At 34.4% G+C, this 27,963-nt stretch overlaps 2 protein-coding genes across 14 annotated transcripts in view; one reads left to right on the top strand and one right to left on the bottom strand.

Moving 5' to 3' along the window:
- Positions 1-24,084, top strand: part of LOC140673244 (uncharacterized) — a 50,441-nt gene extending 26,357 nt beyond the window's left edge. Inside the window, exons 3-27 of the mRNA XM_072906058.1 lie at positions 9,540-9,584; positions 10,087-10,308; positions 10,848-10,910; positions 13,617-13,856; positions 14,066-14,227; positions 14,439-14,565; positions 14,829-14,978; positions 15,081-15,257; positions 15,496-15,660; positions 15,777-16,126; positions 16,260-16,509; positions 16,793-16,986; positions 17,153-17,359; positions 17,476-17,581; positions 17,827-18,371; positions 18,756-18,954; positions 19,299-19,498; positions 19,572-19,671; positions 20,059-20,244; positions 20,499-20,791; positions 21,427-21,514; positions 21,607-21,777; positions 21,896-22,081; positions 22,328-22,620; positions 22,808-24,084. Of these exons, the coding sequence (XP_072762159.1) occupies positions 9,540-9,584; positions 10,087-10,308; positions 10,848-10,910; positions 13,617-13,856; positions 14,066-14,227; positions 14,439-14,565; positions 14,829-14,978; positions 15,081-15,257; positions 15,496-15,660; positions 15,777-16,126; positions 16,260-16,509; positions 16,793-16,986; positions 17,153-17,359; positions 17,476-17,581; positions 17,827-18,371; positions 18,756-18,954; positions 19,299-19,498; positions 19,572-19,671; positions 20,059-20,244; positions 20,499-20,791; positions 21,427-21,514; positions 21,607-21,777; positions 21,896-22,081; positions 22,328-22,620; positions 22,808-23,284 (5,196 nt within the window). The 3' untranslated portion in view covers positions 23,285-24,084. The remainder of the gene's footprint in view (positions 1-9,539; positions 9,585-10,086; positions 10,309-10,847; positions 10,911-13,616; positions 13,857-14,065; positions 14,228-14,438; positions 14,566-14,828; positions 14,979-15,080; positions 15,258-15,495; positions 15,661-15,776; positions 16,127-16,259; positions 16,510-16,792; positions 16,987-17,152; positions 17,360-17,475; positions 17,582-17,826; positions 18,372-18,755; positions 18,955-19,298; positions 19,499-19,571; positions 19,672-20,058; positions 20,245-20,498; positions 20,792-21,426; positions 21,515-21,606; positions 21,778-21,895; positions 22,082-22,327; positions 22,621-22,807) is intronic.
- Positions 24,085-24,548: 464 nt separating this feature from the next.
- Positions 24,549-27,963, bottom strand: part of LOC140673245 (uncharacterized) — a 111,753-nt gene continuing 108,338 nt past the window's right edge. For all 13 annotated transcript variants that reach the window (XM_072906064.1, XM_072906065.1, XM_072906066.1 and 10 more), the window contains one exon: positions 24,549-27,732. In XM_072906064.1, the coding sequence (XP_072762165.1) occupies positions 27,664-27,732 (69 nt within the window). In that variant the 3' untranslated portion in view covers positions 24,549-27,663. The remainder of the gene's footprint in view (positions 27,733-27,963) is intronic.

Here is a 27,963-nt window from a genome sequence, read left to right as displayed (position 1 = left end):
ACGCCTCTGACATTTTCCCTCAATGGGCTATTAGAAAGATATAAAAATAACAAAAGACACTAACATGAGAAATCCATATTATGAAGACAAAAAAATGATGCAAGTCCATAACTTGCTAAAATCTATATGATTTCGAATTTGCAATACAAATTTACTTCATTTTTTTGCCAAAAAATTTTAATTCGGCAAATTAATAAACAAAATCGATACTTTATAGAAACAGGAAACATCAAGTTGCCGAGAAGAAAGAAATAATCGCGAAAAGAAAAAAAGCTTACCGTCTGGCGAAGCAAGTGGCCATTTAAAAGGTGCGAAGCATGACGAATTATGCAGTCTGTTACCGTAATGAACGATTCGGGAACGATCCGCGTTCAACCTTTCTTCTTCTTCTTTTTCTTCTTCTTCTTCTTCTTCTTCCATCGCGACGAGTCCTTTGCCTCTTCCTCGTTTCTCTTTTTTTGCCTCCGCTGCAATACGTGTACGTACACGCGGATTACATCAGGCACACCTCTCGCCTCTGGAAGGGAAGATGACGTCACAACCCTTTCTGGCCGGCCAAAAAGAAGAGGAGTGTACCGTACGATCTCTTGTATTGCAGCTGCGACTCGCCACTGTCGACTTAATTTACGAGGTCTTTACGGATTTCGGTTTAAAAAAAATTCGTTTCATTTTCTTTCTCCTCCGAGCATCTTTGAATTTATCGGACCCCCCGAGATTTTTAATACCGTCGCCTATATCGGGATCCGCTCCTCGTTTTAAGCCACTTTGTCGCAGAACGAGGACATTGATGGACTCTGGGATTAGAGGGAATCCTCTGTAGGTTTAAGGAGATTGCACTTCGAGATCGTACGTGCGATCGGAGAGTTTCGGGAGAGAGTTTCTTCAGGACGAGAGGTCGAGTGGCGATTGTATCTTAACCCTAAAAACTCGACGAATATGAGAAGTTAAAATTGTATCATAATGTAAACGGACAACTGCAGGATTTAGAAGAAAAAATATTTTTACAAATTTTACCTACGAATTTTCTTTAGTTCCAAGTCTTTTCTTGACAACAATTTTATTAGAATTCTTTTTCACATTTACATCGAATATTATTTGTTTTATAATTCTTAGATCTGATATATATTTGCTAAAACTTATATAAAACTGATTTGAAATTAAATAAAGATTATGATTTTGTTGCAACAAAATTCGTTATTATAATAATATCAACATCTTGTGTTACTATTTTCTTAAAGAAAGATTTACAGTTTAATATTTATAAATACGATATTTCGAAATATAAAAATTCACCAATTTTGTTCGTAGACTTTAAAAATTAATGCAATACTTGGACGGTATTTTTCTTTTGCAAATTAAAATGTTCCATCATTCTTATTAATGTTACGTAACTGAACGGCGCAGTTTGAAATATTTGTTAAACGCGTTTGTAAGTTTACTCAATTCACAAGGAAACGACTCATTTTATGAGTATAACTCGTATTTTCTCATTGGTCAGTTTACATAATGTCAGCCTGAAACGAACAGACATGAATTGACGTCATGACCCTTTTCAATCCGGTAGAAGCAAATAATTCAAGAAATATCGAACGAGGTTTTTTCTTATAACATCAGTTTGCCTTTTATGTGACTGCTTTCCGTTCTTCCTATTATTTTCTGTTGTATTTTTTAAAATTCGATAACTTTGAAAGTTAATTTATATACCTCTTTGAATATTTTTTCGCGTAAATATTTCTTGTTTCATCAACAATTTCTAAAAAAGTATTACGGAATTAAATATAATAATCTATATATCTGGGGAGAGAAAGTTTAAAATTCCAAATTTGTCGTATACTTCCCGTCAATGCTACAATTTTAAACTCGCTAGTTTAGCTTTAGTTTTGTCCAATTTCAAGACAATCGCCACAAACATGTCGAAAGCGTGCGTTTATCATTTAGTCATCGTCATGCACATTTAACATCGGCTCTCCGGCAGGCGGCTTATACGGTGTCACTCGTAAAACGGCGGGCCGTACTGACGTCATGGTCCTTTCTGGGCACAACCAAGGGAGAAGATGCTTCGACTTTTCAGCGCGCTATATACGTGTACAGTGCGATACAGCCAGACCTCGCTCTGAAATTACCGTACGAGCGTATATAGTGGGAATGGCACAATTCCGCCACTCTTCGGGTTAACGATTCGGCCCGGCTTCCCCGACGTGGGCGTCAATGATAAATTGCCTCTGGCATCTCGCGTTCCTCGCGCTGCTTTGGCATTGATCTCTATCTACGTAACGATTACCCAGATATTACGTGCATACCTACGTGCAAGCGGCCGATCGAGCCGTCTCCGTCATCTCGCGTCTCGTTGTCTAGGATTGACACAAATTGACACTAAAATCAGCTTCCATCGCCGAGAACAGAATTAGACTAAAACGTGGATTTAACTAATCTTTCATCGACCGATAAGGCCTTTTCTTTTTAGGAGTTTAGCGGGGTATATGATGGATTGTAAAAATGTGTCGGAGAGAACGTTATCTTTCCTCTGACACTTTTTTTTTTTTCATTACAGAGAGAGATTAAAAACGGCTGAAACTTTTTGTTTTCTCTTCTATTCGGTAGAACTTTTTAAATATCGTGGTTTTGTTTAGTTTAATACAATCTATTTTTCTCTATAGAAGCAAATCAATATATATATATATATATATATATATTTAAAACTGAATAATGTTTACATTTTTCTGCAATATTTGCAAAACAAATAGTTTTTAATTAACCATTACTTTACTAGAAAAATTTACTAGCAAAATTAATAACAGAATAATAATTTTATTCACAATAATTTGTAAGCAATTGTGTCTTTCGTTTTATTGTCGAAATTTTGTAAAAAAGATTGCGTCTTGGATCCAATACATTCCACTTCTACTCCCCGTAAAATCGATCGAAAGTAAGAAGTGTGTGTAAATTCTATTTTCTAGAAAGTCGCTTTTCTCACTCGCGCGTCCGGGAAAATTAAAGGGGACGTTGATCCGACGTCGCGAGAGGTTGAATAGACAGATTGTTAAAAGCGCGATCGCGTGACCGGGCTCCATCAAGCGCACGCGAGCTTTTAGAGCATCCCGGCAATTTTAGAGCGCGCGCGCGCGCGCTCGCTATACACTTTCATTTTCACATTCTCTTCGGTATCTAAAACCGTCCTCCCCGAGAATTTCACCGCCCCCGAAAAAGCCCGTTAAAACAAGCGATGCGGCACCGTTCTAATTAAAACGAGCGACGAAACGATGGCTGGAGGAGCGACAAGAGGGAGGAAGGGACGAGGATAGATGAAAGAGCGAAGAAAATTTTTAGCGGGGGAGGGAAGGGAGGATATCAGGCCCGCCCACACGATGAAAGAGAAGACGCGTAAATCGGTGATGCTGCGCGTGCAGGCTCCCCGTTTTGTTTTGTCACGTTCAGAAAAGTAGGGTATCTAAGCGCTGATAAAGAAATCACCGCCTCGACGCCGCGCGATGTGAACTATTATACTCTTCTTCTCGATATCGAAGCTACGTGTTAGATTGACGCCTTGTCCCTCGACGCTAAGCTGGAGCCGGTGTTTAATGCTGTTTCTATCTATGAGAAACTCTCGATTCATTTAATGTAAAAAATGTAATACGTCTTGGATTTATCGAGAAATATTTTACTCGGTTTTTTCGAAAATTTTATTGATATATTTCGAATAATGTAATAAAGAGAGAAAACGAAAAAAATAGAGAAATATCTTGCATTTTTAGACAGATATACATTACATTTTACTTTGGAAAGTTCTTAATGAAAAGTTTCTCTACAGTTAACGATATCTTAAATGAAAGATTTTTCATAAACTATCATAAATAACTTGAAACTTACGTAGTGTAAAGTTTTTAAGACATTTAAACATTAAGCTTTTATAAACCCTTTACGTAACGTTTATTAATATAATTAATTTTCACGAAGTGCTTCTTATATAAACTTTATAGTAAAAGTATTCTTTATTTAATTATATCTATATATCATTTATGAACTTTAAAAAAGTTAATTACACGAAAGAAAGAGTTTCAGATCTTATTATTGGGTTGTTGAAAATTGCAAAATTTTCTTATTTCACGAAAAATTGTACAAAATATATAATAATATATAATAATACATAGATTTGTCACAGTGACAACAGTTTCTTAGTTTCAATAATTAGGATTTGTATTTTTCTCAATGCGCGCAATACACTGACAGAAAAACTATCTTAAAACAAAAAAATTATTTATTTGATGGGTCCTAATAACGTATTTACTTGTACGTCAAAACGTCTATTTGCTTGAGTAAGTATATTAAAAAAAGTAAATATTAAATGAAAAAATTATTTTTTTCTTAAACAAGTACATTTACTTATTATAAAATATACACCATTTTTATATTTTTAATTTTAATTTTATAAAATATTTATTAAAATGCATCTTTTAGTTAGAGAAAAACTTCAAATTTTTTAATTAGAAAAAAACAATATACTTCAATTAATAAGTGATATTATATATTTTATAAAATTGGTATTTAATCGCAGAAAATATATAGATAGAAAATAATATACTCAATATAATATGCAAATTTACTTAAAATTATATACTTTTACTTAAATAAAATAAATAATTCCTTTCATCAAAAGCAAAGGTTTCAAGAAAATACATTTACATACTTGATTTAAAAGAACTTTTTCCTCAGTGTAGAAATTTATATTTAGCATCTAAAAACGCTTGCATTTTTCAAGCGAAGGATTCACACCCAACGTTCATGAAGATGATTTATCGACAATCAGCATCTGCTTTTCGATTCATTGTAAATTCGTCGCCGGTACATTTCACGCACTGATAAGGGAGACCGTGCATTGATAATGGCCACAAAACGGATACACGCGTCGCAGTCCTACGCGTTCCTTGCCATTCCTTGATATCGCAAAATGCGGGGGTGAAATGCGTTTCCGGTCTGCCATCGAGCGCGGAGTTTGGACAGAACTACCATCTTACACTTGGCAAAATGATTTCGTGCAAAATTTTGTTGTCGCGAAATTATTGGAGGAAGAGCTCTTGATTTTATGGAACGTTATATTTATATTATAAAATAATTTTTTTGTGGTTTTTTTAAAATCTTTCTTTCAAAACATTAGAACATTTTGCAATGACAAATTTGTTCCTTTAATTATCTTATTTGACATGAAATGCTAATCAATAATTTTATGAAATTAATTCTAATTAAAATGAAAATTGTATATTTTACTATATTTTTGATAAATAAAATTATATGATGTACATTTATATTTTTTATATATCTCTGTTCTTTTCTTCTATTTCTATCGCGAAATTATTGAAAAGATTTTGATTTTGTGAAACGTTATATTTACAAAATATTTTCTAAAATCTTTCTTTCTCAAAATATATCTAGAGCAGATTATCTACTGATTCTTTTAATTGTCTTATTCTACATGAAACACTTTAGTTCATTGTCTATATAAATTGTTAAAACTAATCAGTAATTCTACACGAAATTAATTCTAGTTAAAATAAAAATCGGAATATCGCTTTTTGTAATCAAATTATCGATAAATCAAATTCTGATACACATTTATATTATCTATATATTTCTGTCCTCTTTACGGAACAGGCTTTAAGTTAATCATCGCGACCTACTTTCCGGGACTTTCACGTTCGTTAAAAAATCAGGTCGCCTCGACGAAACTGTCGGAGATCAAGCGAGACAAAAGCTGGAAGTTGAAAACTGGAAAAGGGAGGATGAGGCACGATGCGCGCGCGCGCATTCTGATAACGCACTTCCCATTGACAAGTCGCTTTGTGAATCCGGCTCACTCTCATAACCGGATGTCCATGTGATCTCATATCCAGATATCCGCTCTGCCTATCCTTCCTCCTCGAAAATTCTGCGGTATATTCTAGCACGTGCAACGTCTCCCGTGACAGCATCGTTTTTTTTCCTCCTCCTTCTCTTTTTCACCATCTTTCGTACACATCCAATTTTATCTTACTCATGCTCAGCAACTTTAATCCGAAATAATCGAAGTAATCTCCGCGATAATTTAATATCCTAATCCATCTGAGAGATATAAATAATAGAAAGAGAAAGAACGAATAAAAGAAAAAAGATGTTATATTTTATAAAAACTAAAAGAGTATTTCTTAAAATAGTACGTTCCTGAGCTCCGCTTTTGGAATTTTGATTATTACGTTAACGTGAGTGTTAGCTCGTGTGAATTTCATGCGAAAGCATGCCTCAATGATGGCTTCCTTCTGGAAAAGAAGACATCGGCATCTCACACATCCGTTGCGTCCCATTTATGAATACAATGTTCAATTTGGTCGTGTCATAGCAGAGTTCGCCTTTCATTCACATACGACGTATATAAATACATATGCACGCGACTATCCAATCAATACCGGGTCTTTAAAAGGCACTTCGAGTCAATTTTGTATCGGGCATGCCCATAAATGGAAAGCAACAGCATCTCCTGCCATAAAAATACTTGTTTTTCGAGCGCCATTATATTTTGACTTATGAATATATTATTGAAACGCGAAAAATATATATCTCGCAAAGTTTTCATGAGACACGAAGTTTGGCATCTTCCAATTATTTATTCGAATTAAAGATTATACATAATCTATTATTCTCTTTTTACAGAAATGCTTTTGCATCATTATGTCTAGAACATGTTATAATATTACATAACATTATACGTTATATTGTTTGTGTTACGATACACAAAAAGTATAGCTTTTATAATGTGGCATTTGACGTCACATAAAAAGAATTTACGAATGTAATTACCAATCCCTATTCTCGGCTGTTGTAGCATTTATGATCGGATACATTTCTTACATCTTACGCAAGAGGTTAATCGATAACGAAGCTCGTTTTGAACGCAAGTTACGCGTGTACATTACGCATTTATGCGTAGATATATGCTTGATCAGCATTGGCGTCTGATCGGACTAAAAAATTTCGTACTGCGTTCTAACATAATTTATTCTCGCTTTATATATTTATTACACTCTGTATATTTATCTTATATTTCATTCAATCCAGGACTATTTGTGACTTGACGATATAATAAATCTTGAATTTTTCAATTAAATGTAAAAATATCTTACACAAGTTATTTTTAATTATTTTTTAATTATTATATGTAGTATACGTTTTAGTACTTGACAAGTATTATCTGTTTTAATATTTTAATATTTTTAATATTTTATTGTAATAGTTTTAATATTTTTTAAATTTAATGCGTTAAATTCTCTTAGTTACGATTCCATTATTAAATTCTGATACCAAATGATTATATAATTAATTTGTAATTGCAATATTTGTTAATAAATATCAATTGAAGACAACTAACATTTTTATAGCTAAATATTATTATAATATTATTTTTTACTACTAATGTAATGAAGATTTATATCCCTCTTGTGGTACGTAATTATTTAGTTTACTAGTTTTTAATTTATAATTTTCTCTCTCTCTCTCGCTCTCGTAATCAGTTTCATGAAATAGAATAATATTGTCTGTAATTATAATGAACATTCTATTTTGCTGGCGCTTGAAGAATTGATACGAGGATATTATATACGCTTAATAACGATAAGCAATGTCGCCCGACGATAAGCTTCTAAAAAGTAAAAACAGAAAAGTTGTCGACGCCGGCAAAGTTTGAGAGAAATATCAAGAAAATTGTATCATTAACATGATACAAAACATATTACAACGCATAATTAGATTTTTGTAAACGTGTAAATAATATTTATATAGTATCGCATTTATAAACTGTCAGATATGTTATATAATAAAATAATGCGTGTATCATTTTCTCAAAATTTATTTACCGATAACCATTGCTGCATTGCTTTTTATATAATTAAAAGCAATAACATTGTTTAATTTAAAATTTAAAATAAAACTAAGTTATTTTATTATAGTTATCTTTTACGACTAAAGATAAAAGTTTAAAATATTATTTTATGATAAAAAATTAAACACGAAAATTAATATATATCAGAATGTAATTTTTATCACTTTACACAGTATAAAATTTTGCTAATTATATTTGATTTGATAAGCTTTTTTTTGCTTGATCGTTGTTAAAAGAATTGAGTATATTAAAACCTTTATCAACCGTTTCACATAAAATTTTAAACTCACTCTCGACGTCTCATAAAATTCAAAGAGAACAAATAATGTAGTTGTAACACATATGAGACAACCACGGGAAATGTTCAGTGTGTAAATATATGTACGAAATAACGGCAAAAAAATTGGCGAAAAAAATAAAATCTGTCTGTTTAGCATCCATTACAAACATATCTCATGAAGATTAACATAAATACCGTAAGAGTCTTTTTACGAATATAAATTTCGCTTTCTTAATTGACCTTTTCACTTTCTAGAGTTTTATGCGAATTGGAAGAATAACATTTATTTTACTTAATTATTTTTATACATGTATTATACCTATTTTTCTTTCTCTCTCTCTCTCTCTCTCTCTCTCTCTCTCTCTCTCTCTCTTAATTGTTCTTTCAAAATAATTAACATTTTCTAATATTTTTAATTATTATATATAATATATTTATTATATTATTTTTATTATAATATTTTAATTAATATTATCTGTATCGAGACGTCATGTAAGTTTTTATCAAGCGTTTAAAACAAACAACTCTGTTAAAAACAGTTTTTTACATTTAGAGAGTTTCTGTTACAAGATAATTCTTGGTTTACGTTACGAGATGAGAGATGTGTCCCGAGATATGCAAACAACGGGGAGAAAATGCCTTGACGCATCATTAATTAAGCGAGAAAGTGTCGATGTAATTGCGTCGCCGCCCTTTAACCAGCATGAATTAAGCGTGATGAACGTTCGCGATGCGCGATGCGCTTATATATGTTTTATGCGCGCTCTTCTATACGTGCGTTTACACGCATTTCGTGCTTTTACGATCTCGACACTTGCGAGTGCGAATGCAGTCACGCTCGAATTGCAACAGCAGTGTCGCGCGACTCAGACAACCTTCTTTCGAATCAAGGATATACGATGCAATTGTCACTGCAATTGCAATAATGTTACTCGTCGCGAGATGTACTTGAACGCGGCGGCGATGACTTTAATTATAATTGAACGCGTAGATAATAGGGATCGAGATCTCACGGAAAAACTTGACGAGTAGACTTTATAGAAGCTTGATAATTTATTTGAACTCTGTGTATAGATATTCACGATATACTAAATTGATAAAGCAAATTGTTTTATGCTGTAAAATAATTTATTGATTAATTAATGAAACTTCTTTAAAGTTTTGTTGAATTTTCTCTATATTAAATATTTAAATTAACAAACAACATGCGAATAAGAATCAGAAAATCGAATTTGTAATAAATTGTTAAAATAATTCTTAATTTTATATTTTGACATGATAATTTCTAATTAATATTAATAATATTATATACTTTATAAAAAAATTATACATTTAATTTCTGTTTCTTCTGTTTAGGGCGACGAAGGTATACGAGGATTTGTGGGAGTTCCTGGACTTTCCGTACGTATATAAATTGTTTTATCGCCTTTCGAAACTAGATTCAAGTTCGCAACCAAACATAGAGAGAAAGAATTGCACTCTCTTTTGTTAATAATTGAGTACTATACACAATTTCACACTTTACTAGTTCAACATTTATATATATTATTAGTGCATGTCAAGCAACATAAAACAGAATAATTTATCTTATACGTTTTTTTAAAAATAAATATAGTATGCTTATAAAAAAACATAGGCCATTTGTTTCCTGATATAATTTAGCAACTAAATTAATATTAATTAATTTTTAATGTAAAAATTCTCTTCTTTTTTTACTCTACTATTAAAATTATTTCTCGATTTGTTTTGTATCAGCAAAGTTTTTTTGTGTAAAGAACAAACAGAATCGTATTTTCCCTACTTCGGCCCAATTTAACAATGTTTCAATATTTGTTTTTATGCAACTCATGTTTTCGAACACATGAAAGAATTATTCAGAAACGTTATAGTAAACGTTCTTTAGGGTAATCCTGGTGTATCCGGTGTAGTGGGTCCAGATGGACTGGACGGATGTAACGGAACGGACGGCCGTGCTGGCGCACCAGGTTTGCCGGGAGTTTTCGGACCGCGTGGCCAGATAGGACCTACGGGAGATTATGGTCCTACGGGAGAGCCCGGTGATGGAGGTATCAATTCGGTCGGTGCCAAGGGTATTCGCGGGAATCCTGGTCTCAACGGATTGGAGGTAAAAGCGTTTCCTGTAACATCGTATATACGTTATCAATTAATAAAATTGTACTCCGACAATATTACATTATAAACAAACAAAAAATTTGATAACACATTTATTTTCGTCGTGTGACAACAATTTACTGAGCTCTGTGCGTATGCACGCATCATTAAACTAAAATAAGTTAAAAATTGAAGTATCGATTTAATTATATGGGCATGTGTAATATTGCGCAATTATGTAATGTATAATTGATCCTTGGTTACTCGCTATTAAACTTTGAATTATTTATAGTACGCGCCAATTTGAATTAAATTTACGAGAGATTTTCTCCATACATATTTAATTTTTGCAATTAAAATACACCATTTATATTAAAAGTGTTGTTACAAATCAAACTTTTTAATTGAAATAATTAATTTTTTTTGAATTTTTTTTTTTTTTTTTTTTTTTTTTAAGTGACATATATATTTATACTATATTACTTTTGATATGATCATCCCAGATATAAATCCACTCGTACGATTCTAACAGACGTGTGATCACGTTTCCAGGGTTTCCGAGGACAACAGGGTTTCACCGGTGAAATGGGTTATCCAGGAGAGACAGGCGACTTTGTAAGTAATAACAAGATCACGCTATATATCCTGCAGCTTGTTTAAGGTACCGTAATATACCGGTTGATCGGTGTCGACTCGAGGGAACCCGGTAAACTTTGCACGAGCGTTTAGGTAGGTCCTCGAAGTGCGCGAGGAGAGAGGATGAGGAAGGAGAGAAGAACTCGCTCGGGACGCTTCTCGTTCTCCTCTTTTTGCGAGACGCTACCTGTTCCCATGAAATATCGTTCGCCGGCCAGAGTGTTTCCCGGCAATATTTAACTCGTATTGAGTAAAGAGACGGAAAGAATCTGAAGCGTCGCGATATCGCGTGATAAGCACTGCTACGAGGAATCCTCTTACCACGCTGCGGGTTAAAAGCTTGCCTTTGAAGTCGCGAGCGCGTATAAGCTTTACGTGAAAATGTATAATACCGATCGAAATGGAGGTTCACGTTACGATAATAGCACTTGTCCCAAAGGTAGCAGAGCTTTTTTTTTTTTTTTTTTTTTTTTTTTAAATTATTAGTCGAGGAAAAAGATAGTAAAAAAGTTGCAGATTTGAAATCACTTATCATTGAACTCTATTTTTATAATTGAATAGAAAATATATATTTTTTTTGTTATTTTTTTGTTAAGTTTAATATGGAAATTTACGATGTATACAACACCGTCAAATATTTTTGGTTCGTAGCAAAAGTAGACGACGAAACTTTACGATATTCTTAAGGGGCACATAGTATAGCCTGTAGCCTCTCGAAAGTCATCTGCACCACTTGTAGCCGCAGCATTCCAGCTTCGGGCCTGTAAAGTTGAATTTACACGCTCGAATTTACACGTATTCCACACGAGGGCCATCCTTTGCGACAAGGATTTAATGTTCTTAGCGTTTGCGTTTATGTGTATACTTACACGGTACACTCGCTACTTATCAGCTACTTTCGACGCCGCACGTAGAAAGCGAAGATTTGCGATTTGCTTGACACAAGTTATTAGCAAAACGAACGATAACTCTTCTCGCGATTGCAAGATTCACAGCCTTGCTGTGTGAATAGAGAAGATATTCAACAGCAATATATAGCTTTCATATATTAAATAATTCTATTATTTATTCACAGTTTTATGAGTATTATTCATTGATTGATAGATGTTAATTTATTCATTCAAAGAAAATGATTTAATCTATCAGGCGATTTTTTTATATCTATAAAAAAATATCTTTTCGTCATTTTATTTCTCTTAAATATTCATTATATATAATAATCGATACTGTAGAGATGTCAAATAATATATTTTTGTCTTTTCATTACATTTTTGCGAGAAGTAACTTTGCAGTTTTTTGACAGCGATATTGAAAATGAGAAATTGTAAAGGAATAAAAGAAGAAAAGTATTAAAATATGCGAGGGCTTCGCACTTTAATCGTTAAATACGAAACGTTGAAATCCGAAGCGTCGCTCCCGTTGCCGTCTGCTATCTGCTGACACGACTGTCGCTGATAGCGCGAGAATTGTCTCTTCGCATGCGAGATGACGAAGAAGAGATTCTATCCGGCGACGAACGGCTTCCGAGAAACTCGACGAACCTCTGGTTCTCCTTCTTGTTGACCACCGGCAAAAATCGGCAAAATCTCGCACCGTCAAAGAAGACACTCGATTATCGAAAAACCGGTTCTCTCATTAACATTGATCACGCCGCAATTGCATAAGTAATTTTTTAATGACGATGGCACCGAACTTTACGAGTCGGCATCTTTCTTCCCAATAAAAACAAAGAGCGAATTCGACAAATTATACTAATGAATATATCACCTTCTTTCATAGACAAAGAAAGACCGAATGAATTTTTATTTTCAATTAATTCGACATCTCGATTTGATTCTTTATTTTTTATTCGATACAAATTCGCAAATTTAATAGGCAAATTTTCAAACGATTTATTACAATATATATTATGTCATTACTTACAACTATGCATATTGTCATGTTAAAAGATGATCAAAGAAAGAAAAAATGTTCTAGTCATAAAATATCATTTCAAAATTTTTTTTAATATTAATATTATTATAATGTGACACGAAATGTGTCAAGCGTCATTTTATAATTATAATGATAATAATTGAAAAATATGCTCTGATAATTCCAAGTTTGCAAATATATATATTTGTATATTAATGAGAGCGAGATGTGTCAAATACTTCTTACCGATCAAAATATTCTCGCAAAGTATATGTGTCATACATAGTGTTTATACATACATTACACTCTGGGATTAAAAATAAACAGGGATGGACCAGGACGTGCATTTAAATTAGCATTATAATGGATTCATAATACATGCACTTACGCTCTGCCACGCTAGATATAACTTCAATGTAATGCGTATGCAACATATAGACAGTCTGCTTATATGTTGCGTACGCTTCAAAGTATACCGGGTGTCTCGAACGTATCGCGTATAATTGCGACTATAGATCTCTCGATAAATTTATGCTTGATTAATTAATTTGAAAATAATAGCAATATAACAATGAAACTAATAACGTCAAAACACGTGTTTGACGTGTAGGAAGCTATTTTAAGGAAAACACTATTCGACATCAAAAGTATACTTCTTCTGTCTCTCTCTCTCTCTCTCTCTCTCTCTCTCTCTCTCTCTCTCTCTCTCTCTCTCTCTCGTAAAATAAATGAATTATATTAACAAAGCAAAAATCTACGTTTTCTTTTTAGGGTTTACCAGGTGCTCCTGGATTGCCAGGTATGCAAGGTGACCGTGGTGATACCGTTTACGGTGTGAAGGGTCAACTTGGCGAACAAGGAGACAGGGGAGAGCCTGGTTCACCGGGTAAAGATGAATACAAGAAAAAGGAAAAATCGACGCCCGTAAAAGGCCCACCAGGATCTAAGGGCATGAAGGGCGACTATGGCGAGCGAAATCGCAAGGGAGAGATGGGTGTCAAAGGTCCACAGGTAATGCTACGCTAGACATGTAATCGATAATCATTAAATCGATGTATTTGCAGCATCTAAAAATTGTATTTTTATAATAAAAAATTAGAAAAAAATTATATTAATAAAAGAAAAACGAAAAATTATATTGGTAATATAAAACATATATGTGATTTTAAAAGAAATGTTTAAATATTGTGACATTTAAATAAAATGCATTCTTCTGACAGGGCCGACCAGGTTTCTTAGGCGTCAAAGGCGTGAAGGGCGAACAAGGTGATGATGGGCCAAGAGGTAAACAGGGCATTGAAGGTCCACCAGGCCCGGCTGGTGAAAAGGGAGAAAAAGGAGCTCCAGGTTTCGCTGGATTGCCTGGTGCGGATGGATTCGATGTAAGTGCATTGTATTGCTGTAAATGTATAACAAAAAAATAATACAGATACATTTGTAGTTGATAAGAAGACTTTTACTAATCAGAATTATTGATCAATGAACATTTAAATAGAATTTGTGTAGTATTAAATGCATTTCATACAGATTATTAATTATATATATATATATATATATATTACTACATTATTTTACTGGCTTATTGCTGTAAAGGGTGAACCAGGAGAAGAAGGTAATCGTGGTCCACCTGGCAGACAAGGTGCTGAAGGAGAACTTGGATTATATATTCCAGAACTTGATGAAATAATTGCTGGGAATATCGGAATTCAAGGAGATCTTGGTTAGTACAGACATATATATATATATATATATATATATATATATATATATATAATTTTTTTGCCACAAAAATATAAAAAATATTACTTTGAATTATTTATATTAGTGTAAATGTTATAACAAATAATTACTATATTTAACTATATTTTAAAATTTAATATTTTATTAATGATATTATTATTTAATAAAATATTATTTCCTAAAAAGAATAAAGACCTAATCTTGTTAGCTAAAAATAACTTCGAAAATTTTTTTTTTTTACAGGTCCTCCTGGTGAAGCGGGTGAAACAGGAACACCAGGTTTGCCAGGAAAGGTCGGCTTCATAGGACCACCAGGACCACCAGGACCGCCTGGTATTCCCGGTTTGTCAGGAGCGAAGGGTTCATCCATAAAAGGAGAACAAGGAGATGATGGTAAATGAATATTGCACATCTCTATTTCTATGTCAATATAACAAATGTTTAGTTTATATAGAATATCATAAATAATAATTGAATACTTTTGAATTATTCCAGGCTTACCGGGACCCACGGGACCTCAGGGATCTCCTGGACTACCTGGTTTACCCGGAATCCAAGGAGCCAAGGGATTTCCAGGCGTAACGATAATTGGACCGCCAGGACCAGATGGCACTGCAGGTTTTCCAGGATTGTCAGGTCCACCTGGTGATCGCGGTGATCCTGGTCCTCCAGGTAAAAATCGGAAATTATATTTAATTTAAATAAATAATTGTAGAATTTTATAAATATCAAATTTATGTATACTGAGGACTCATGCTCGAGAAAAAGAAAAAATTTACAAATATAATCCGTGAGAGCTTATTTCGATCATTCTACCATTCTATTATTAAGTCTATATCATTATATTAATATCATTCTATATATTTTATATGTAAATCATTTTTATTTTTATATTATGATTGCTGAGCAGGAGAGAAAGGTTTTCCTGGGAAAGGTATAAGAATTCGTGGACCGCCCGGAGAACGAGGTCTGCCTGGAACGCCGGGTATTCCTGGTCCTGATGGTTTCGCTGGCTTATTCGGCGCTAAAGGTGACAAGGGTATTCGAGGAGATGACTGTGGTGTATGTGCACCAGGTAAAATACAATTTATATCAATAAAGAATTGCTCTTTTGCACGATAAAAAAGATTTTTTAATTGCTATAAATTTAAACATCCTTAACAAAGTTATTTTCTGTTAATCATTGCACAGGTCTACCCGGTCAGAAAGGAGAACGTGGTGAATCTGGCTTGGATGGATATCCTGGAGCTTCGGGATTTCCTGGACTACCTGGTCCTCGAGGGTTTAAGGGAATACAAGGAAAACGAGGTGTACAAGGGCCGGCGGGACTTGAAGGTGATAGTGGAAGATCTGGTATTGCGGGAGTACAAGGACCTAAAGGAGAAGCAGGAAGGATATTTTTCCCGCCAGACGAGAAGTTTGTGAGCCCGCCGGGCGACGTTGGCGAAAAAGGCTTTCCCGGCCCCGAAGGACTCAGAGGTCCGCGAGGACAACCGGGACCTATCGGTGACACAGGTTTACCAGGACCAAAAGGAGAAAAGGTTTAGCTTTCTTTATAAGCATAACTATTTAAAAACGATAGGATTTATAGAATAATTTAATAATTTTTTAATCGCTAATTAAAAACTAATTAATTTTCTCATTTACTTTAATCCGATGATACATAATCTATAGGGTGAACACGGTCACCCTGGATTATCGGGAAGAGATGGTTCGCCGGGATGGGATGGCATTCCTGGCGAGAAAGGTGAGGATGCTTCGATACCGATCGAGTATTTGCGTGGAGATCCAGGATATCCAGGAGAACTAGGAATCAAAGGAATACAAGGAGATAGTGGTATTAAGGGAGAGCCTGGTGAGGCCTCGGAATACATCGCAGACAGTAAAGGTGACAAGGGCTACAAAGGTGTCATAGGAGCTCCCGGTACGTTAAAACACTATTATATATGTATATATATAATACAATTGAGATAATAATATTATATTTTGTAATTAATTGTCTGCAATTATATATCTGATAATCTAAAATTGCCTTACGAAAATTATATGGCATAATTGTATTATATGTTAGATGTAATTTGTACAGTACAAATACAGTATAACTTGTGTAAATATACACATTTTATGTAAATTTTATGTAAAATTTAATATTATAATTAACGGGAGAAAGTTAAAATAAAATTAAAATATTTGGAATATTCTTGTAGGAGAGTTCGGTTTAAAAGGCTTCCAAGGACATGTCGGTGACGAAGGTCTATCTGGATTACCCGGTGAACCTGGTTCCCCAGGTATTTCACGGCAAGGTGCTGCAGGCTTAAAGGGATATCCTGGAATGCCAGGAGAGCAAGGACCTCGTGGTCCAGCAGGTTCACCTGGACTACAAGGGCCAGTTGGTTTTCCAGTAAGTAAATGAAGACGTTTAATTAATGCTTTGATAATTCAGTAAAAATTCAGTTTTATAAATTTATAAATAAAATTAATAATTTTAAATTACTTATTAAAATAATTGTATTAACGTGAACAAAAATTCACATAAGCAAAATAATACATGTATCTATTTATTGCAGGGTCGCATTGGCAACAAAGGTGAACGAGGAGATCCAGGCACAAATCTAACTTATGGCGAAATTGGAGAACGCGGATGGTACGGTCCAAAAGGTGACATTGGTAATCCTGGTCCTCAAGGGTTACCTGGTCGACCAGGAGAGGATGGTCCGAAAGGTTTCCAAGGAGCTAAAGGAGCACCTGGTTATGAAGGACTACCTGGACTTGAAGTAAATATTACATTCTCGTTTATAGATTTTTATACAGATTATTGAATATATTACTAGAATAGGTTTTTATTAACGTCTTCAGGCGAATCATTAAAATGATTTGATGGATATTCTAGGGAGCCAAAGGTCAACGTGGAGATAGTATACAAGGTGACCGAGGTTTCCCAGGTATATTTGGCCAGCCTGGAATGCCTGGAAGAATCGGAGACGTCGGTGTTCTTGGTAAGTTTCGAGAACTAATACTCGTATAATCTAAAACAACCAAGTCATTTTGTATAGACATAATTTTGATCAAATACTATTATTTAATAAATCAGAAGCCAAATTCTAGCTTTTAATCCGATTCATTATTATATCATTTTTTTTATTCTATGTTCTATAGAACATAGAATAAAAAAACTTTTTTTCAAGCTATTCTTCACATTATAGTTTAATCTTTAAAGATTAATACGCGTATCCATCTTCAGGTCCTGATGGTCCTTCTGGCTTTGACGGAATGAAAGGCTTGAAAGGAGAGATTGGATTTATTGGACGACGCGGTGAGGATGGTGACACAGGACCTCAAGGATATCCAGGACTGTACGGAAGACAGGGTTTACAGGGCGCTCCAGGAGGAAAGGGAGATGTGGGTGAAATCGGCGAGCCGGGACCACTCGGTTGGCCTGGTTTCGACGGTATAGATGGAGCACCCGGTACTAAAGGAGAATCAGGAGACATCGGAATTCCCGGGCTACCAGGAGTGAGAGGACCACCTGGATTGAAGGGTATTATTGGTGACATTGGTCTCGAAGGACTATGGGGTCCTCCTGGTGAAAATTCCTTCAGTGGCCCTCAAGGTGACATAGGTGAACCTGGTTTTATGGGAGAAATTGGACCATTCGGACTAGCTGGATTCGATGGACGACCAGGATTGCCGGGAGAACCAGGATTAGCAACTGATGGCTTCAATGGCCTGCCAGGACAGAAGGGTGAACCTGGATTCGACGGATATAATAGTGTTGTGGGACCAAAAGTAGGTGCATCAAAAAGCCTTTTAAAACAAAATTTTTAGGTTTTAATAATAATTATATGATTTGTGCATCTTTTATTTTTAAATATATGCATATTAATATTTAAATACATTGCAAAAATTTTTTATAAGATTGAATATTTCAATTAAAATTAACATAAATTTTCTTCCGCAAACAGTAGATAAATTTTAATATTTATTATTTTTTTATATTTATATGAATATTTATATTACTAATTGTTTAAATTATGTAACCATTGTGTTAATATAATTAAAATTTGTAATGGAAAACTTGATATTAATTTTTTGTTCTAATAAAAGTCATAATGACAAAGATTTGATATCATGAAAATTTATATTTTAACACTTATATATATAACTTTACAGGGAGAAATTGGTGACATGGGTCTTGATGGATTAAAAGGTGAACGAGGAGATCAAGGTTTCCCAGGAAGGCCAGGCTTACCTGGAATACCCGGTAAATATGGCGTGAAAGGTGAAAGAGGTCCAGTTGGACCTTTTGGATTCGATGGATTGAAGGGGAAACGCGGTCTCGATGGTGATCCGGGTTTAATGGGTAGACCAGGTAAATAATCAGTTTTCATATATTTTTAATTAAGTAAATTACACATTTTAATATTTTTTATATCTTATAATCTCTTTCTTTTTCTTCTCTCTCTTTCCATTTCCTTCTTTTCTTTCTCTTAACACAACAGTTTTGACACATTTAATTACTTTTTTCAATTAATACCTTTCAACAAATATTTTTACAAAATATATACATTTTTTATCTTTGCACATTGCAATAAAATGTTATATTTTATTATCAGTATTTTTTATATTACATATTATACTACCTGCACTAATGTTACACACTACAAGATATGTTTCATTAATGGCAAAAGAATTACGGATTCAACTTTGCATCAGGAATGCCGGGTGAACCGGGTGTAAGGGGTCCTCCAGGTCTCTTGGGTGCTCCTGGACCAAAAGGTCATGTGGGCGAACCTGGTTTACCATCTTACGCGTTCGCAGAAAAGGGTGATTTCGGTAACCGAGGTCACGATGGTTTCTCCGGTGCGAAAGGAGAACGGGGTGAACCAGGATACATCGGAGTGCCTGGCCGTAAAGTAAGTAAACGACTTTATAATTGAATCAAATTACAAACTTTAAAAGAAGTTACTTACTCGTCTGTGTATATAGGGTCAAATTGGAGACCGAGGATATCCGGGTCCCGTTGGTTTCCCAGGATTACCTGGTTTCCCTGGTCTGCCAGGTGATCAAGGACCTCGTGGTGCTCCAGGTATAAAAAAAATTTGTATTTAATTAATCAAATTAAATATTGTAAACTCGCGTAAAGTATGATTTAAATTTATTCTAATTATTTTTACAAATCACATAGTTCGTTTATTTTAACGCTCAGAATTTTTAATCCTTTACTCTCTCATTTTATTTGAATGTTTTACAAATTTTTACACTCTATCATCTTTCATAAAAATTAAAATTAAAAATAGAAATATTATTTGTAATTTATATTGTGACATTATTTCAAACAAAATTTCTTTTTTTATTGATATTTAATCCCTTATTATTCAATTTTGACAATAAAAATATCTTGTTTCTTGTTTTAATGTACATATTTCGTAGTGATATTGTACTTTAGTTAATATTATTTATTTTTTTGCTATAGGCTTGCCTGGTGATTTCGCCGAACCTGGTGAAATTGGTCGCGCTGGTCTAGATGGTATGCCTGGTATCCCAGGTCGTCCTGCACAAAAAGGAGCTCCAGGTGAATATGGTCCGAATGGACCTAAAGGAATTTCTGGTGACATAGGCTATAGCCCTCGCGGTCCTAAAGGAATTACGGGAGACCCAGGTATTTATCATCATTACATTTAATCAACTGTTTTTTAAAATATAGTTAATTCGATAACAAAAAATACAAAAATTGATATTTTTGAACGCGATTAATGACTTTCAAAATTTTAAGGATTCATAACTATCAATTCTTTTAATTTAGTAATCTTTTATACAATACAATTATCTTTCTTTTATAAAAAAGAAATATTTAATCTTTTTTTGAAAGAAATATTTAGATATTTATAATTTATTACTTTATGTTCTGAATAGGTCCTAGAGGATTCGCTGGCATACCAGGTGCACCAGGTTTGGAAGGATTGCAAGGTTTCCCTGGAGCACCAGGTCCAAAAGGTTTCCGTGGAGAGCCGGGAGTATCTCCCACTAGTACCAGAGGACAGCCTGGTGAACCTGGATGGCCTGGACTAGATGGTCGACCAGGACCAAAGGGAATGAAAGGTGATTCCGGTCTACCTGGCTTTGAAGGATTACCAGGACCAAAAGGGGAAAGGGGAGAGCCTGGTGAACCTGGTCTACATGGATTGCCTGGTCCACCAGGACCGCAGGTAAGTTTTGTGAATTATAACGCACAGAGAAAATATTAAAAATAGGAATTAAATATTAAATATTAGGAATAAGAAAGAAAGAAAAAAATATTTTTTTTTCTTTTTTATTCTTAATATTTAATACTTAATTCCTATTACTAATATTTTCTTTATTATGTGTTGAGCTTGACATCGTAATCTTTTCATGCAATTTTCAAATACAATGTAAATTTTATAATAGCTTTCTTTTAAACTTGAACATTTTACATGTGATTAATATCATGTAATCAAAAAATATATGATAAATGAAAGTGTTTAATTCAGCTATATTTACATTAAAGTTGTTTATTTGCTACATTATTTGAAAATATAAAAATCCAACAAAATTATTTGAAAAAGCAATCAAGATAATTTTGTAACAATTAATTTAATTTTCTAAAATATTTTAGTAAATAATCTACGAGTTTATATAGTGCTACGCATATGCTTGATATTCTTTATCTGATGCATATTATTATTATTATATTTAGAATAATGTCGAATTGTTACGATATTGCATCATCAAATTAAGCCAATTTAATACAAATAGTACTTAGTACGTATATTAAAGGATCAACGTAAACTAAGTCATTACATATGTTATGTTTTTCTGGTAGGGACCAAAAGGAGAAGTTGGTCTAAATCCTTTCTCACCTTTCCCTAGACCAGGACTTCCTGGTGATATAGGAGTTTCTGGATTACCAGGTACTGTATCTATCTTTTTTCTCTGCAGTAAAATAATTATATTTTAATCAATGAGAAAATAGAGTAAAAGAGTATTATGCGAATACATACAGGTTTCCCTGGACTACGGGGAATGATGGGTGAACCTGGAAAGGACGGTCTGCCTGGACGAATAGGTGAAAGAGGCATGATTGGTATCACTGGACCACAAGGACCAGATGGTAAAGATGGACCTCCTGGATATCAAGGTCCTGCTGGAGTGACCGGACGACAAGGACAACCAGGTACATATTTAATGATTTGATATAGAATGATAATTTTACTCTTGAATTAAAAATCAATGTTACATTTATGTTTATTATTTTTTCTTTGCCTATATAAAATTAAAAATCAATTTTTCAGGTTTTCGCGGCGCACCTGGTGCACCTGCACCGAACGGGATTGGCCCAAGGGACAGAGGCTTCTATTTTGCTCGTCACTCGCAAACTGAAATGATACCGACCTGTCCGAAGAATACTGTAAAATTATGGGAAGGATTTTCTTTATTACATACCATGGGTAACGGACGACCATACACTCAAGATCTAGGTAAATAGCATAATAACATGTCTTTTTGACTAAATAATATATTGCAAAATTTAGTAAAGAACCATGACTAACGTAAATTTATTTCATAGATATTTTCTAAAATTAAAACAAATTTTTCATAATTGCTTCCTTTATAAAATATATATAAAATGTTAATTAAAATATTTAAAAACACGAAACGTATTAAATATAGAATGATATATTACAAAAATATACATGATTCGAACGTAATCTTTTGCCATTCAGGCGCTGCTGGCAGTTGCATCAAAAAGTTCTCTACTATGCCTTTCCTATTCTGCAATTTGAACAACGTATGCGATTACGCCAATCGTAACGACTATAGCTACTGGCTTAGCACAACTGAGCCTATGCCAATGATGATGACGCCAATACCAGCACCGGAAGTTGGTAGATACATATCGAGATGCTCTGTATGCGAGGCACCGACTAGAGCAATAGCTGTCCATAGTCAAACCATGTCGATACCCACTTGCCCGGGCGGCTGGAAGGAAATCTGGGTCGGATACAGTTTCCTCATGGTGAGAAATAAAACTCAGATTATGTTTCAAGATAAATTTTATCCGTTTTAAATTGAATCGTGATTACAAATATATTAAATTATCTTTTCTCCAGATTCATCTATTGAATCAAACTAATTTTTCAACAGAGCTATTCTTAGCAGAACAGAAACAATGATTATGTTCATTTTACGTTTTTCAATTACAGCATAGAGATGCAGGCGCCGACGGCGGTGGTCAGTCCTTAGTCTCACCTGGATCCTGCCTGGAGGAGTTCCGCGTCAGACCGTTCATCGAGTGCCGCGGCCTCGGCACCTGTAACTATTTCGCCACCGCGACGTCATATTGGCTGGCGACCATCCGCGACGACGAGATGTTCCGTAAACCACTGCAACAGACACTCAAGGCTGACCATACATCCCGTGTGAGCCGCTGCGCCGTATGCATCCGCCAACGCGATAACGAGGATCCTCATAGGACGGTCCTGAAACCCTTCACGTCAAACAACGAACGGGCTCCTAACAACGTTTACTATCCGCCAGCACCGCCACCCCGTTATCCGCCCGAGCCAGTCAGGCATGAAAAATACTTTAACCAGAGGCGCGTACCCTATCACTATCGTAGGAGAGGTCGCGTGCGCGGCAGGCACGGTGAACGACCGATAGAATCGTCAAACAATGTGTAGATCGGCAACACGAACTGCACACACGCATCGAGAATAAATAACATCAGTGACGTGCAAGGGCGTAGATAGCCTATGTATATAAAGAAGCAAGAGAAACTTTCTTTTTTTTTTATATTAGTTAAGTTATATCCCGGGTCGGGTGCTTTAGCTCGTAAACCTTACGCTGGGTATAAAGTCGCGGATAATGCATATAAATTATTCAAGAACCAGCAGTGAGAAAGTTCAAGATAACCCAGAGGACGTACTAGTCTGGAAAATATAAAGAAACCTTTCTTACACATCTTTCGGTCTATTATCTTATTTAGGAAAGAAATCGTGTCCACATAAATGTTAGTAGAGATCGTAGAAATATACAATAAATTTAATAAATTCCTCAGTGTTATCGATGTATTCCCGGAAGTATAACGGAAGTTAAATAGGAAGTGTTATTTTTAAACCCTTGTTGAACCAAGATCTGGACCGCTTATCTCAAAACATCCTTATCTTAGACTCTTCTGTCGCTGTTGGAAATTTGTCGAGATTTCTTATCCTATGCGTAAGGTTCATGCACCTAGTCTTCTTCCTGCGTGCCCGATAAAAAGCGCCGCCGGCTGCCGTGAAGCCATATAACTGCCTTTATGCCAAATAAAAAAAATCCATCGCGTCCGGCCATTGCAAACTGCCGTAATGTCGTGCTCGCCGACGCGATTCACGAGATTACAGAATAATAATTAAATTAATGTTATATGTACGTTATATCACTATATATCGTAATTATTCTTATATATCGCATTTAATAAAGATCTTTTTGTATAAGCTAATCAATCAGTCTTTCCGGAACATCTATCGCTCCTTTTCGTAAAAATCTCGATAAATTATAAATGTCACATACTGCAATAATGAGTAATAAAATAAATGATAAATTAAACATTTTGCTATGCATTAACAATTTCTCAACTTGAAATCTGCTTGCAGGAAAAAGCAAAAAAGAAATTGAGCTTTGTTGTTTTACCTTTCTTCCTCAACAAAATAAAACGTACCAAGCGTTTAAAGAACAAAAATATGATATATAAAATAAATAAATAATCTAAAATAAATTCCTGTACGTTTTGATGAATAAAAAAAAGACATCTTGTGTTAAACTATCTGTAATATAAAAATATCACGGTGAATCTTCAGTAAATCTGAAAGCAATATAAACAAAGATAATTAGAGGAAAGGAAGGATTATTTGAAATGTTCACAAAAGCTATTTAAAAGAACTAACTGAAAGAAGCAAAAAAAAGAACGTTGAAAATTATTTGACAGTTTAATAAAAGGCGAACGGGCCTTTCAGGACACGCCAAGTTCACATACAAGCTCGTCGTACGAAATGAACGTACACGGTGAGAGATCGATATTATATTTATATTTATAAAATTATTCATCATTAGAAAGCACATATGATCTATCTATATGACGTAATTTGCTACGCACACCCGCGTACGAGCGTGCCTACGAACAACGCACGCATCCACACACGCATACACACACACACACACATATACACGCATACACACACTACGCGCGTAATCACTACGACGTTCTATCTCGCGCACACTGGCATAAGCACGCACACGCGCGGACATACACAAACATGTACGTGCATACTAATCTCATAATATTTTTTTCCTCTGCCTTTCTCACGCTCTTACTCTTGTTCATTCTTTCTCCTTTTCTTCCTTTTTCTCTCTCTCTCTCTTTCTCTCCCTCTCTCTCTATTCTGTTTTTCATACGCATAATATATACGTATCCACGTTCACAAGTGAGTACATGCCTATGTATGTACGTGTACATATTCAGAGTACCTCACGGATGTGTTTTTTTTACGGAGATTACAACTTTGTAACTGCTTTTAATTGGAAGAAAAAGCAACAGGGGACAAGCAGGCCAAATATTAATGTCATCACAGTATCAACATCATCGTTATCATCACCATCATCATATGTCATTTTCTCATCCCAAAACAGACAAAACGTTAATTCTGACTATATAAAATATCAAAAGGCAACGAAAGCAATAACAATGTCGTTTCTCTTTACATACATTTCAATAATCCCGATACTACAGCCTAATTATTGTAAATAATTTGAAATTTAAACAACACGAATCCCTTTTCCTTTCGCTGACAAAAATTTCAAAATTTAAAAAACCACAAGACAGACGCATAATATAACGATATAAATATAATACACGCCAAATAATGCTAATAATTGCCACAAGCGCGTCCGTCGAAATCACATTTGGAAATCACTACCGAAACGGAAAAGAGAAACGTTTTTTCGTTATATTATATCCCGCGCATTAACAATAAGACAAATTCCCGCCGATGCAAAAAAAAAAAAATAAATAAATAAATAAAATAAAAGTCGCCGACGTTTCTCATTCCATTCGCGTATACATAAGCGAATCCATCGTCACACACATTCATAAACCTCTAGTAGCAATTTCTTCCAACTTTTAATAAGTGTGGTGAACTTCCTGGAAAAATAAGACACTTGCGTGAGATTTCTTTCATATGTATGTATACACGGGTATACGCACATACACACGCGTAGCGTCGTGTGCATATACACGTGTAGGTGTGTCAATTAGAAGATTTCTTTTTTTCTCTCTCATTTATATAACAACAGATGTGTGTGTGTCGTTTAGAAGTAATTTAGTGTGCATCTAAGACCCAAAAGAGAATTATTACCGAGCTATGCAAAATAGAAGATCGATTTCCTCTTTTCTTTCTTTCTTTCTTCGTCTCGCATGTATAGATATATAAATATACGTCAATTTATATATCGATTATATATAAATAATATCTGCTCCTATTATTTATATATAACGCGTACATAAACCCACTATACATATATATACATATACATTTATACAATATATATTTATATTTATATTTATATATAAAGGTACTCTTACTATTGAATAGAAATATGCATATTCCATGTGTTCAATAATATCAATATTGATATATAATAATAAAATAATAATATAATATAATAATTATCCTTACTATTATATAATAATATAGTAATTGCAACAAGAATATTGGTAATAGTGATAATAATAATGTCGATAATAATAATAATATTAATAATAATAATATAATAATAAAATAAAATAAAATAATTAATAGTTATTAATATAATAATAGTTATAATCATATTAACACAACAACAAGTATTCTTTGTCACATTTTGGTTGCAGATTTTCTTACAATCACAAATATATTATTTATAAATGTAATAGTCGAAAGGATGTTAAATTAAGGAGAATACGTGAATAGAGTGCTCTATTTCTTTCTTTCCTCTCTGTGTAGAATAATTAAATCCTATAAATAGTATATCTCTATCTTCAACAGCCAGTGGTATAGTAAAGTATACCTTTTTTTTGAGGTACCTATATATAGTTTCCTCTCCCCGTTTTTCCGCCCTTGTTGATATACCAAATACAATACTGACGGAGAACGTGACATGCACACACACATACGCACACACATATACACACACAAATATAGCACACACACACACACACGTACACACATCTATCGACAGGTAAAATGCGGATGTGGGCTTATCGTCCGTATGCCTGCGATCGTCCTAGCATATATCTCGGTATACGATACAACAGTATATCTTCGTTCGTCTTAAATCGGGATGAGAGTTCGACGAGAGAAAGATTCGTTTCGAAAAAACAAATAAAACAAAACGAACAAACGTCGCGAATCAATTCTTTCCGTGTCGCGATATGTCATGCGACCTCGATATTCCCTGGTGACATGCTCATCCAGGAAATCTTTACACAGCCAAATAAAAATGGAAACTTTTGGTCCTTCGAGTTTCAAAAGCAAAAGGAAAGGGAAAAAGTCCCGCTGTCCCCCCCCCCTTTTCTCCATCTCTCTTTATAAATCTATCCATCTATCTCTAACTTTTCTTCTCTAACTTTTTCTTTCTTCCTCTTCCTCTTTCTCTCTCTCGTTCCCTCGTCCCTCTTTTCCTCGGTTGATCGACGGGCAACATTCTAGAGAGCACCGCGCGCTAGTTTTGCATTGTATTTGGTGATACGTATATGAATACTGACTCCGTGTATGGCGTTACATATAATACAATAGTATCCATTACGTATAAGAGTGTAATATGCATCTTATAATTCTTTTTCTCTCACACATTCTCTCTCTCTCTCCCTTCCTCTCATTCTCTCTCTCTCTCTCTCTCTCTCTCTCTCTCTCTCTCTCTCTCTCTCTCTCTCTCTCACTCTTTTTCACGTTTTTACATCCTATATCTCCGTTTCGATCTCCGTAAACACTCAAACATATATTACATATAATCTTTTACTGCGTGACGGGATGGTGGCCTGCAGTCACTCGGACAGTAGCTTCTGCAGCAACGACGACTTTGGATCACCTCGTGCCACCTCCTCCATAGTAGTCTGAAATCAAATAACTTCGTGAGAATTGCGTTTTGTATTTAGTTTTTTTATTTTTTTTTTTTCGTATTTTTACATTGGATGTCAATTTCGAAACCGATCGCGGAGAGAGATACAGAGCAATAGAATGTTTGTAAAAAAAAAAGGTATTGAGATTTTCGGCACTGAGGCTTGAATCTCTTGCATCAAAGTACTGTAAAAAAAGCTATGTCTTTAAATATATCAACATTCTAT

Source organism: Anoplolepis gracilipes, chromosome 14 (assembly GCF_047496725.1).
Source record: "Anoplolepis gracilipes chromosome 14, ASM4749672v1, whole genome shotgun sequence".
In the NCBI taxonomy this organism is placed as follows: Eukaryota; Metazoa; Arthropoda; class Insecta; order Hymenoptera; family Formicidae; genus Anoplolepis; species Anoplolepis gracilipes.
The sequence above is the reverse complement of the archived record's forward strand: the minus strand, read 5'-3'. Positions and strand labels throughout refer to the sequence as shown.